The sequence below is a fragment of the Gambusia affinis genome, linkage group LG06 (genome assembly GCF_019740435.1).
Source record: "Gambusia affinis linkage group LG06, SWU_Gaff_1.0, whole genome shotgun sequence".
NCBI lineage: Eukaryota > Metazoa > Chordata > Actinopteri > Cyprinodontiformes > Poeciliidae > Gambusia > Gambusia affinis.
In genome coordinates this window covers 16,373,909-16,387,593 of record NC_057873.1, presented here as the reverse complement: position 1 = coordinate 16,387,593, position 13,685 = coordinate 16,373,909, and the positions used below count along the sequence as shown (strand labels likewise).

Genomic DNA, 13,685 nt, shown 5'->3' with positions numbered 1-13,685 from the left:
ATGTTGGAGTGCTGCAGCTCACCCTGTGTTGTGACAAGCAGCAGATGTTCTCCAATAATGTTTATCGGCTGGGCCTTCATCTTCAGATGACACACACCTGTTTCCAGTCAAACAGGCCCAGAGAGGCCATCCATCCACCGTGTTCTGGGTGGCCACTGCACCACTGTATCAGCCCCTCCATGCATGAAGATGGGCGAGGAGGGACCCGGCACACTGGAATAAATTTTTATGGTAAGATTCATAAGATATTGAATACCAGACCTTAAATATGCTTACAATTATAGTTTATGACTAAGATCTTTTTTGTTGTTGTTTATTCTTGACTCTGGAGCTGCCGCAGAGGAAATTTTTATTTTCTTGAATGGTGTTAAAACTTTATAATGCAAATTTTCTTCTGATTGTATCTTTATGAATTTTTTAAGATTTCTGGCAAAAACAAGAAGAAGTCCAAGCTGCTGCGTGGATACATACTTATCAGGGGGCTGAGAAAGGGAAAGGGGGGGTGGGGGGGTTGGATGGTGGCAGGAAACCAGCAATGAAATAGCCCGTAAACACTAAGATCGCATCATGGGTACTTTTTCGCTGTAATTAAGCGTACGCCACTCTTCACAAAAGAGATTCTATCACTTCGCTGCCATAGCTTCACGTCCCAGAGATCCTTTCTGGCCCTCTGCGTTGAACCGGATCCCCCAGAGGGCCGTGGTGTTTTGAACTCTCGCTGACAAAGCTGTCTGCGCAGATAAAGAAATGAGTGGAGGAGGTGGGGGAATCATTTCAACACGTCTTGCACCATTAGGGCAGTTGTTGACTGAAAAAATAAATGTTAAAAGTAAAGGCTCCAAAAAGATCCATATCAAAAAACTCTCCCACACTCTGGATGTGTGTTTTGCTAAGATTGAAATTTTTACTCTGAATGTTTGAAGCCTTTGAAAAGCAGAGAGGACAAAAACAAAAATCACACTTATGTTTTGGGGTTATTTTCTAAATGATGGCCGTATGAGTTGAGCCACATTTTGTAGTTGTACCACTAGGTGGAGTGCTTTGCAGGAAAGAGCTTGTAAAGGAAACTTGGACTCCAGTCTGCGCATGAACATCAACATGAACATATAAAGCCTATTTATGTTCAGCTTGTTCCAGAAATATCCCATGTTGGATAAATGCATCCGTCCCTCTAAACTGAAGCTGCTGGCACTGCAGAGCTCTTTTTTTTTTTAATCTGGGCTAATCCATGAGCAAATGAAGGCCTTCCAATTGGTTGTGCCACCACGCCTGTCCTGATTAGGCTTGTCATAATAAAACCATGTGCATGGCTGCTCCGCACCGCTCTTGCTCAGCCTGTTCTCTGGAACTGTACTGAGTGTCCATCAATAACACTAATGACCCGTAGCTTCCAGCGAGAAAGAAACAAACCGAGCAACAAAACCACAACATTAAACTCTGTTGCTCATGGAGAGGGCGCTGACAAGGCTGCAGAAGTGACGCAAAGAAAGATACATAAAAAACAAGTCAGAGGGTGGGTCAAGGCTTGAGAGGGGGTTGAGGCGGGGGGGTTGTCTGATTAGCCTGCAGTTGTTTGTACATATGGAGCGTTGGGACAGAAGAAACTTGGTGAAATGATTTGTGGGAGTCCCCCCCCCCGACCAAAACACCCACTTCTATACCTCCCACTTATGCCAGCTGTTAGTAAATACCTTCTTTAGGGAGACACACCCTCAATCTTCTTTACCTCTTCTTCCTGCTCCCCAGTGGTTTCCCTGGTGTCTGAGTCAGCATGGGTGCCAAGTCAATCAGGGAGAGAGCTGCCAGCTGCAGAGGCCCGGCCAGCTCACAGGGTGTGATGTATGTCCCAGCGAGGCGAGTGGAGCAGCTACATGCCAAACAGGGTCGGCTGAGTCGGAAGGGTGGCAGAGAAGGGAAGAAAGAGGTGGGGTATGGAGAGAGAGAAGATGGGGAATAAAGAGAGGCTGAACGGGAGCTATAATGAGGCCTGATGGATTCTGAGGCTCTGCCAGCTGTCCCATTAGCTGAGTGGCTCCAAGCTCCACGAAGCACTGCCCACCGAGTACCCGTCACAACCTATGACCCCACTGGGAAACTACAGGAGACAGATACACTGCAAACACCTATTTATGAAGACACAGCAACTTGCAAATGTATTCATAAACCTGGAACATTTCCTCCTTTTGTCACATCGCAGCCACAAAATGTTTTGTTTTTAATTTATTGTAAAGTGGAAGAAAAAGGATATTAAGCAAATCCTTTCAAAATATATTCTACCTCCTTTACTATGATACCTCTAAATAAAATTCTGAAGATGCCTACAATACTGTAAAAAAAAAGCATTTTGTTTGCTTACAGGTTTCTTTTTTTTGTTTCTGCTCATCAATAATACTTTAATAATAATTTACTATTAATATTAATTAATATTAATTTCAATTATTCAAGCCAGCATAATTCTATGTGTAAGAGTAATTTGCCTTTAACTGATTGTTGCCATCAAGCATTTATGGTAACTGTTAATGAGACTTTTGCGTCACTGTGGAGGAATTTAGGCCAACTCAGAATTGTTCTAATTCAGCAATACTGGAGAATTTTCAAGCATGAACGGCATATTAAAACTCAAAAAATGGCATCACAATTTTTTAACTACAGACTTAACTTAGCCAATACATTTTCTCTCTCTCTCTCTCCCCCTCTCTCTGTCTCTCCGCCTCTGTTCCTGTAAGAGTTATTGTACTTGGATCTGCTGCAAATGAATTGTCTCCCAGGGATAATAAAATATTTCAAATTGAAAGCCAACATCTTTTTATTTGTATCATTTAGGAGTGGTGTGGTTTGAATCTTTGCCCCACTGTATTGTCCTTTTAGAAAAAAGTGAAGTTGCTGTTTGAAAGCTGCGCTCTGTATTGGTTGTCTTTATCTGGCATAAAAAAAAAAGTTTGACAACCTGAAACATCTAACTGTGACAAAATAGGACAAAAATCTGTCTGGGAGCTTTTTTACAGTATTGTATGTTAACTCATGTCGTAGCTACACAATGGATAAGGGACATGGTCTCCAGAGCAAATCCAGAGAACATCATTCATGCTGTATTTTGTGTCATTTGATCTACTGCAGTGCTCTTTTTATTGGTCTGGACAGATTATCAGTTTCAAGTCAGTAAGCTATTCAGAAAGCAGTTGCCAGACTTCTTACTAAATCTAGCAACTCCACTCATTTCACTCCAGTCTTGTAACTCTCCACACTGGCTCCCAGAGGATTTTCAAATTTGATTTAAAGTCCTTGTTCTCACTCACTGGGGTCTGAATGATCAGCCTTCTGATTCGTCCACACTCTGCTACTTGTGACCTTTGATCCCACGTCGAGAATCTTGTGTTTGTTCCACGTATTCCGCTACAAAATCAGGAATACGGGTTCTAACCTGTGGAACAGTTTGCCTCAGCAGCTTCGCTCTGCTGACTATCCAAGTGAAAACTGTCTTCGCCCATGCTTTATGTCATGATTTTACTGTGGTTTCAGTCCTTGCTTTTATGCTTTGTATAACCTAACTGTCGTTTGGTTGCATAATGCTTTGTGACGCTTGTGTCTGTGAAAAGTGCTTTATAAATACACTTTAGTTACTTGTAAAGCAAATGGCAAATTAAGCAATCACAAGAATAGCCAAATGCATTTAGTACTCCAGTGGTGAAGATGATTTGCAGAACTTCAAACCGAACATTAAAATGGACAAGAAAATGGGATTTAAGTGACTTTTAAAGGCTGGTTTGGTCTGAGGATTGTAGAAAGTGCTGATCTACTGTGAATTTCACACAAAATGTTTTTCTCTGGTTTTTTAAGCCAACTGTCTCCAAGAATAGACAATTATTTTCAGCTTTATAGTTATGTACTACTTTGTAATGTTTCATTACATAAAAATCCTGCGGCTGTAACGTCGTTACCGTGGAGAAAGTTCAGGGAAGATTAGTCCACAGGTGGCGAAACACATGGTCAAAGGCAATATCCTCACCACTTCATTATGACCATGACTTTCGGAATCACCACCAATAATGAAGCTGACCTCATCAAAGCTGGACGACCCAAACTGACCTCATCAGCATCGCGTGACCCTCTGTGACCTCGACAAAGCCGGACGCCACGTTGAGCCCTGAAGGCCTTAAGAAAGCAACCCATCCATTAAGGTGCCAAGAGCACTGTAAATTTGGAGCGTCAGCACCAAGCATCTTCACTGACATGCCCAATTTCTGTACCCCACCCCCAACTTGAGTGATTTGTCGGACAATAGGGCTCCTACCCTCGCAGCCACAATGTCCGCCCACGTTGGCTGGCAGCAGCGACAAAGAGGGGCAGGGGGTGGTTGGCCGGATGGGGAGGCCTGCTGCAGGAAGGGGACTCTTATTGAGTGTTTGAGCGATGAGCCAGGTCATCACATCTACCCACCTCATCCATCATGCCCCACAAATGGACACAAATAAAGAGGACGCATTCCTGCCTCAGCTCCCACTACCACATTCAAGCCCTCTGCCGCCTTTTCTCCGCTTCCCTCTCTAAATGTGAGCCAAGGCCTTGAGGAAAAGAAAGAGGAGCAGAGTTCAGGCTCTCCCTCGCTCCTGGAGGCCATGGGAGCGCCAGGAGAAAAAGCCAGGTGGTATTCTGACTCATGCCTCCAGTTTGGGCCAAAATGATGGGCTGCCATGGAGCTGTAAGACAATGAAAAACAAAAAGAGGACTAAACAGAAAACAAGTCAATCTACACTGTATTCTTTTATTTTCTTAGTTGTTCCTCCCACAGTATTGAATTGAAATGCATAACAGTTACATTGTAGAAAGCATTAAAACAAAGTACCTCAACTTGCTGATTAATTTTTAAAATCGATTATAAACAATCAAAAAGCACAAAAACAAAAAGAAGTCTGGTCCCTCAAAACGGGAGAATAAACAAAAGTATTCTGTTATTTATCATAAGTTTGGCACGGAGGGATTAACATGAACCGAACATCACACAAGCTTTGCAGACAATCATAGAAAATGTCAGATACAGATCTTTACAGACCATCCATGCGCTTCGGATCGAATTAAACCTGATTTATTCTTATTGTTTGTCCTTTAAACCATTTATGATTTCCCCCCCCCTTTTTTTCAACTGAATCATATTAAAAAAAACCCCTAAACAAACTCTATTAATTGACTGGTTTAATTAGTACAGTAAGGAGTGAACTGCATTTTTAATACTATGCGGCAATCAAACGTAATCTACAAGCCCCATGACTGGGGATCAGGATTGGCCCGGGGTGGGAATCTCCCTCTTTCTCCTGGGCTAAGAGCAGTGCTATTCAGTAAACAAACTACAGTTTGCCAAGAAATAAATACAATTCTCAAAAATACAACAGCAAAGAACAACAACAACACCAACCAAATAAAGAAAACGAAAAACAAATGATTGTCTAAAAAAAATGAAAGACACATGAAAATGGAGTTGCTAACGACTAGCATTCAGGCTATTTAGTGGTATTGTTGGTCGGCTAGGATGATTTCAAGAATTTTTGAAAAAAGACGTATGCCCTTTACAGAATGACAATTATCGTCAGCACTGGCTACTTATCTCAGCAAATAACAAAAAACAAGGAAAAGTACAAAACAAAACATTGTTTCTTCTCTTACACTAAAAAGACAATCTATTTATATCTGTTCACATATAGCGCAGGTGGGCAGGATGGGGCGCTGCTTCAAACTTGTATACAGTGCTGTGATTGTACAGACACACGCAGTCACGAACACACAAAGAGGAGACTGGCCTTATTTCAGTTGAACTCATTTTCATGTGTTACTTGTAGATACTCGTCAATATTCAAGTGCTAATCTTGCCGTCTGAACAAGGAGCAGCTTTCATCCAAAAGTTGAACATCTGCGGATCTCTGTGGGGGTGAAACTTGACTTGCGTTCTTGCTCTTATGCTTTACACGCAACGAAACATGCGACGCCGAAACCAACTCTCAAGAATGTTCCCGAATGTGCTCGAGCCTCGACACACCAGCAAATTCATGTTATTCATCTGCATCAGCGGCCTTTGCTGTGCAAAACAGAGAAACTCTGAAGAATAAATACAGACTTGTATTACTTTAGTGTCATTTTTTTTCATTTTTTTAACCGCAACTTAGTTGTTGTTATTGTGAAAAATCATTTTAACATTTTTGTATTTGCCAAAGGGTTTTGTGTGGACAGTGACCCTGCTTTGTGTTTAAGGCAGTCAGATGGGTCATGGTTCTGCTCAGCAGTCACTCTGTGGACGGTCTGGGACCCTCTGATAGCCTCTGTGGCGGACGCCCGCTGCTTTAATCAGGTCAGGGCTTGTGGAATGCACTGGTATTAGGTGTCATCATACGTGGCTAAGGGACTGAATGGCACTGGATTCAGCCGCAGCCCGGGCCAGACTGTGCCACATGGTGGCCGGGGTGTGGGGGGTGGAGTGGAGAGAGTCCTTTTCGGCCAGAGACAACATCATGGCATACGCCTGAGGGAACAGAAGAGGGACACAAAGCTTGAACTTAGTGACTTGTGTAGAGGAGGCAAACAAAAGAACATACACAAAGTCTTACATAATTAGTGGCACCCCTGGTAAAGATATGCTAAAAAGCTTTGAAGTGAGTTTTTGTTATGGCGACTTGGTAACCCCAACATACCACTCTGTTGGTACATCATTTTATTGGCTCTAGTGGCCTTTATTGGAGAGTGTTTAGACAAGAAATTAGGTTGTGAAAGAGGGGAGGGAACATGTCAGAGGCCATTGCGCCAGGACTCAAACCCATGACAGCCGCGTCGAGGACCAACGACTCTGTACATGGGTCGCACACTTTACCCCTGCATCACTGCAGCACCCAACTGAAAAGTGATGTTGCCACATCACTTTTCGTGTGGCAACACTGCTTCATCTTGTTTTTCCCCAACATTTCAGAATTAGTTGCTCATCTGAAAGCTCAACACTCTTCTAGCTTTTAGCTAAATTGATCAGACAGAATGATAGGTAGCCGTTAGCTGGAGCCACTCCAAACCCTTAACACAAATACACACAAATATGCATACACAAATACATGCAAACAATGCTGTAAGTAACTACATAAATTAGATGTATAATTTGTGGTTATGACAGAGAAAAAAAATAAAACTCATTTAACAAACCTATTTTATTTCCAATTTGTTAAATCTGTTACCAAGTAGTGATATGTTATGAAAATTACATATTGCTGCTTTAAGATTAATTAACAGTTTTCTTATTTCTGCTTTACATCACATCAAATGCATCAAAGAATTGCTTTGTCTGAAAAGATATCAAAAATAGTATTTCTTAACTTTTGATTGTTATTCCTTACTAAATATGAGGTATGTTTTTTAAAATAATGTTTCAGTGTGAGAGTAAACAAGAGCAATACAGGACGTATTCATGTTTAAGCATTTAGCACATCTTTACCAGGAATGCCAGAAGGAATGGAGGATTGGAGAGAACTGGAAATATTCCTTATACCTGAGACTTGGATTTCCTAAAGAGTGGCTGTTTGACTGCCTTGGCGAGTGATGGGGAGGCGAAGGATCCATCATCCTCATCTCCATCTCCATCTCCATCTCCGTCACTCAGCTCGCTCTCCTCCATTTTGCGCAGATCCGAGAAACGATGGATGTGATCCAAAGCTGAGAAGCTGCTCTGTTCCTCCTCATGTGAATACCTGGAAGTTAGAAAAAGAAAATAGAATAAGTTAGGAAAACAGAATAGAATAGAATACAATGTCATATTAAATATAAGATTTAAGAGTGCTTCTACAAGCACAAATGTTCAATCAAATAGCCACTAAAATCAGACAGCAAATTATTCATTCAATATTCAAGCAGTGTAACACGATAATTTAATGAAGTATGTAAAAAATATTTTAAAAATGTCTAAAATATTAATAAATTAAAGAAGGCTTTCAAGAGATATCTGAATAAGCGGATGCTCTCATGTAACATTTACCTCCTAGGAGAGGTTTTGCAGCTGAGGTTTAAGTCGCTGGGCTCACTGAAGTCCATTTCATCGTCGCCGACGCTGCTGGGATGCACTTTGTCGTCTGTCTTCTGAGGACTGTTTCTTGGCTCTTCTGCTTCTTCCTCCTCTGCATCCAGCTCTTCCGCTTCCTCATCGTCCAGGTCACGTGATCCGTGGCTGGGCATCAGGGGTTTCCCCTCCTCTAACAGGCCTCCGTTTAGCCTGTGGATTAGGATCATTCACAGAACAATAAATATAAATCCTCTCTATACGGTTGGTCTTTTTGTTTTGTAAAGGAAAGTAAGTATATAGAGCTTTGTGTGCTGTTGTGAGTCTTTCAGTTTAAACCATAAACTGTGGAAGTTACGAGATAAACAAAGCAAGAAGTGGAGGATCTGCAGCCCAGCAAAGCCGGAATCCAGTTTGTCATCAAGCTTTTGGGGCCCCTTTGGGCACAGCAGCACTGGGCTGATCACTGCGGCACTTAAATGGAGTGCTCTGCCTCTCTCTTTGTTTATTTTCTCTACTATCTCGTATTCATCTAATAGGCCAAATATTTAGCTGACAGCCCCATTTGCTGGGAGAGTTATGAGAGAGCTGCCAACCGGCCTACTCCTCTATCCCCGAAGAGGGAGAGGGGGCCAGCTATCCAAACTGCTGGAGTCTTAATCTGTCCCTCTGTTTCAGCACCACAGGAAACCACCATTTGGCAAATCATCTGGAACCACATTAAGACTGATTCACTAATTACACTCTAGGACATCTCTCGTCAGCTTGCAAAAATGCCATTTCTTTGCACAACGGCTTCAGAGAAAAAACACTGAGAAGTGAACAATGAGAATATCGAAAGGCTAACCCAACCCAACAGCATAAGAGAGAAAAATGAAAATGGGATACCTGAACTGGATTTGTCTGAAAAAAAGGGCTAATATTACAAATTAGGAAAATTGTGGACTGATAGTCATCAGCAGTGGATGTTCTTTCAACGCAGCTCCTGTTTAGAACGGCACACCGACAGTGCAGTGTTCGTGCCGTCCCAAGCTTGCACAGCTGCAAGAGGGAACTAACTCCAAAGAAGAGAGCGAGAACTCTGTGATTAAGAAAACAGATTCGCTAATTACGCTTTCAAACGTGGTAATTTGCTGAGGATAAAGTATCTATCAGGAGCAGTCAGGAGCACTGCAGTTTGAAAGGAAACACAGGCCGACCCTTTGACCCCACCCCCATCTACACTTTTCCTGTAGGCAGACATGTTGGTTCCAGATGTGGCAGTCTTTCTGCTGCAACCTCCCCTCACCCACTACCCCCGCCACCATTTCTTCTCCATTCTTCTCCACTTCCCCTCCTGATAGTTTACCACCCGGTCCGGCTCTCACAGGCCTTATCTGCGATCTCCAATCTGTGATCCCACCAACGTGAGACATGCAAAAACAAACGGAGCGACCCAAGCGACCCTCCTAACTGCTTTCTGATCTAATCGAAGAACAACAAGAACCAATTTGCATAACGCTCGGACATTTTTGCACACACAAAGATATCTTTCCTTCCCTGTGGTCTAATAGTAAGTAGTATTAAAAGCTCAACAGGAATTCCAAAATCTGGGATTTTATTATCACAGATGATTGGTCTCTCATTAGGAGTCCTAAAAGTAGTGTGGTTACCAACAGAGACTGCCTGAGTGTAAAAAATATTATAAGCATAAATAGGCTGACAAGAGGTAACTGTTACATATTAAAGCTACTTGAGTAGTACTTTAATAAAACAGGGCCTAATTATTTCAAAGACCTTCAGTGTAGATGCAGATCTGACAAAGGAAAGACATGAAGCTGTGCTCACCCTTCTTCAGAGGGGTCTGGTGATGTCTGGTTCTGACTTGCGCTGCTAATAAAATTTCTTATTTCATTAAAATATGAGTCTTCTTTGTCGTCCAATATGGCACTGCTGCTGTCCAACTCTGACTGCGGGGAGGACATTGCAGTTCCTGCAGAAGAACACAAAAAAGCAAAATATCAGTTTTATTGGATGATAAACCTCTTCTTCAGTTGTTTTTCTCTTGTCCTGTCTCCTCTGGGATTGCCATAAATTTAATTCCCACAGCATGACACTGCCACCACTATATGTGTAAAATGGGGTGTATGTAAGGTGTAAAAGCAGTGCTGTTTTTTTTTTTTTTTTTTGCAAAAGTTTGCATGTGGGTTACAAAGTTCACTTTTGGTTTTGGTGAGACCTCAACTAATCTCACCTGAACAGAGCTCTGTGAGATGCTCAAACTGTGAGATATTGATTTAAAACTTAACTCTCCACAACCTGGCACTGACCTTTCTGCTTTGTTTCTTGGTTTTCTAAATGCTGTTTGTTCACTAAGGTTCACTAATATTTCTAACAGAACAGCTGGGTTTATACTAAGATTGTTACACGACAAAATGAGGAAATGTTTCAAAATTTGAATACTTTTGCAAGGCGCTGTGTGCATCCTCATTTGTTACTCCGTTGTGAAATATTATCTGTTCGTGTGTCAGTTTGGGAGTATTCCTGCAGTTTAGGATCAGTCAACATCATTGGTAAATGCAGAACTGTGGTAGAAACCAAATTCCTTTTATTTAATCAGTTAGAAAATATATTGTCTCATGCGCAAAAGAAAAAAACTTAGCTAATAAATATATTTGCATTTGATAGTACATTAGGCATGATTAAGTGTCCGCCTCCCCTGCTGATGTTGGCTTCTGACCAGTTGTCACCACTTGTTCTGCTGATTCAGAATGATGCAACTGAACAAAGTTGTGAGCTGTGATATGCTGATGAAAGCAGTTCATTGTAAAAAAAAAAAAAAAAAAAAAAAAAATATCCAGAGCCAATTTATGCAGGGGCGACAATGGCAGATTTATCTAGCTTAATTTGTCAGATTCTAGATTCCTTCAAATGAAGGCAGTTTAATTTTATTCTCCTGTACAGAATTATTTATGACTCTTAAAAGCAAGTAGACCAGTTTTATTTCACAAAATACATAAATTAGAGGAGATTTGAAAAAGGAGACTTCTATGTGAAGATGCGTATGATGTGGGGCTCACCTGACAGGTGGCCGTTTTCATGCTTTTTGAGGTGGCGGTCAAGGTTGGTCTGCTGGCCGAAGCAGCGGTCGCACAGGTGGCACTTGAAGGGTTTCTCCTTGTTGTGAATGTTGCGAATGTGCCGCTGCAGGTTTGAGGAGATGCTGAAGGAGCGGTCGCAGTATTTACACCTGCACAGAGAGCGGATAAAAACGTTCAACAATAAACAGCAACGTACGAGGAGATGGATAATGAAGCTGGCGTTTGTTTCTGTGGGAAGCAGAACTGAAATCGGTAATGCCGGACACACCAATACACACAAGTCCCCCAGCCTCACACATGATGGAAGAGCTTGTTTAAGGTGAAACAGCTCTGCTCTCTTATCTCCAGCCAGCGCAATAAAGCTGCATTCTTCTCTCACAAAATAAGCACGCAACAGATTTGGTTCAAGCCCTGCAAAATTAGGGGCTCCTGCCAAGTTTCTTCATGCAAAATTATACGAGAAGATTACATCTTTTTTGCTGGTGGAATTAGCTCGCTCTCTTGGCTGTCCCTCAGGAACCCTCCTGGTTATCTCCACACAAGAAAAAAAGGAATTACAATAAACAGCGGTGATCTTTTTTAATGGCATGCCAGCACGTAGAGTTGTGGGCTATCGGGCTGGGGCAGGAAAGGCCTACATCTGTCTTATTCTCTCCCCTGTGGTCAATAGGCCTCCTCCAAACTTTGGGCCAACATTCTTCCACCTTGGTAACTACAAAGATGAATAACTTCAGCGAGGGTGTATTCATTATCCAAAGGCAGCTGATGTGCAAAAGTGAATTTCTGCATTCACAATGAAATAGACACAAAACAAAGTGAAAAAAAAAATTGTTTTAAGAACAACAGTGACACAAATGAGGGGGTGTGGTTAGGGGGAATCCTTAATATCATGACAACTCCATTGGACAGTGAGAAAGTCTAACTTGAATCCAAAGCCAGCAGCCTGCTTTGAGTCTGGCTTCATAACTGCAAGAGAAATGACCACAGCTGCTAAGTCTGGACTTCTCATCTCCCCAGTTTTCAACACACTTCTTCTCACAACAACCCCTGCGCCCCTTGTCCCCTCCCTCCTCCACCCTACAGTTCTGTCACCAAAGCAACAGTTATCATTTTTCATTGGGTAAATTATTTAGCAGTGGGATAATTATTCCATGCTTATGGCATAGGAAAACACACATAAACGCTGTTCAAACTGTGGTCTGGTAATCCCTGGGAAAATGTCTGCGTCTTGCTAACAAATTACCTTTTTTTTTTTTTTTTGTACTTTTATTTATTGTTCGAAGTGAGATTTGCTGCTTTATTTTGCAGAAGAGGAAATGTTAGATTTCCTATTTCAAATTTGAGTTAATATGTTTTTGTGCAAATGCAATTCTCGGTGAGAGAAAAAAAAATCCCTGCTAGGTTAGTTTCATAAAGTGCAGAAAGACAGACGGAGAAGCTAGCACAAAGTATTCAAAGCACAACACGTCTCTTTATTACACTAAAGTAGAGACAGCATCCAACACAACATATCTGCGAGATGTTCACACTTTGAAAGAATGTAACATAACCTAACTCTGCTTTAAACTTCTTCACACTTTAGTCTTGTGTTGTCTCATATGTTCCTTCATGACACTTCTGGTTCACTAATTTCCTCCAACGCACCTCTGATGCTTTCACAGAACAGCTGGATTTATACAGAGATTAAATCACACAAACATACCGAGATTTGCTAATTATGTAAATAAAAATCTGATAGTCTTTCCATTCCACTTTAAAGTTTGTGTTGATGCAGTCCATAGAATTCCAATAAAATACACTTAAGCTTGTGGATGTAATGTGACAAAATATACAAAAACATAAAGGTCATAGCAAACAGACAGAGACAAATCTAGCTTGTAATGGGCCCTAAACAGAACAAATCATTTGGCAACCTTCATTAGTACCACTGCTCACCAGGGCCTGAGTCATAGCTTCTTCATATTATTTATATCAAATAAGTTTAATACTTCTTCAATGTCAGTCTGACATTAATAATATTAAGCTTTTCAGCATGAAATTAATGAATAGAAACAGGGAACTACGTGTTTACAAACAGTTTAATCAAATCTCCAAGTTATTTCAAATTATGATTTTTTTGATAGCACCCAGGATAACTTGTTTTTTTTGTCCTTTTGACAAAGATACATATATTTTATTTGTTTAGACAAAATTTGTTGTTCTAGCAAGGGTTCTGAAAGTAAGCAGAAGATGGGAGGCCTAAAACTGAAAGTTATTTTTGTACAAAAGATTAAAGTTATAACTTAATTTTGTGGTCTTCTTTGAAAATTCCTCCACTCTTGGAGGAATCTGCTTCTGAGATTCCTAGTGTGCTTCTGCCTTGAGCCGACTCTACAACTGTTGGTTTCTAGAGTTTATAGAGCTGGATTACCTGTATGGCTGCTCTCCAGTATGAGTCCTGAGATGGCGAGTCAAGTTGGCAGAACGAGGGAATATTTTTCCACAGTATCTACAAAACAGTTACATTCATTTGCAGTGCTTAAAATATGCAATTTTAACAAGTGTTTTTTTATTTATTTATTTATTTATTTTTTAAACAAATGTAC

At 41.2% G+C, this 13,685-nt stretch overlaps 1 protein-coding gene across 15 annotated transcripts in view; it reads right to left on the bottom strand.

Annotated features, from left to right (window-relative positions):
- Positions 1-4,748: 4,748 nt before the first annotated feature.
- The window catches only part of mecom (MDS1 and EVI1 complex locus), a 159,926-nt gene continuing 150,989 nt past the window's right edge, over positions 4,749-13,685 (bottom strand). For all 15 annotated transcript variants that reach the window (XM_044119125.1, XM_044119113.1, XM_044119119.1 and 12 more), the window contains 6 exons: positions 13,511-13,588; positions 11,080-11,249; positions 9,848-9,992; positions 8,000-8,233; positions 7,517-7,715; positions 4,749-6,508 (listed from right to left, as the gene is read on the bottom strand). In XM_044119125.1, coding sequence (XP_043975060.1) covers positions 6,374-6,508; positions 7,517-7,715; positions 8,000-8,233; positions 9,848-9,992; positions 11,080-11,249; positions 13,511-13,588 — 961 coding nt within the window. In that variant the 3' untranslated portion in view covers positions 4,749-6,373. The remainder of the gene's footprint in view (positions 6,509-7,516; positions 7,716-7,999; positions 8,234-9,847; positions 9,993-11,079; positions 11,250-13,510; positions 13,589-13,685) is intronic.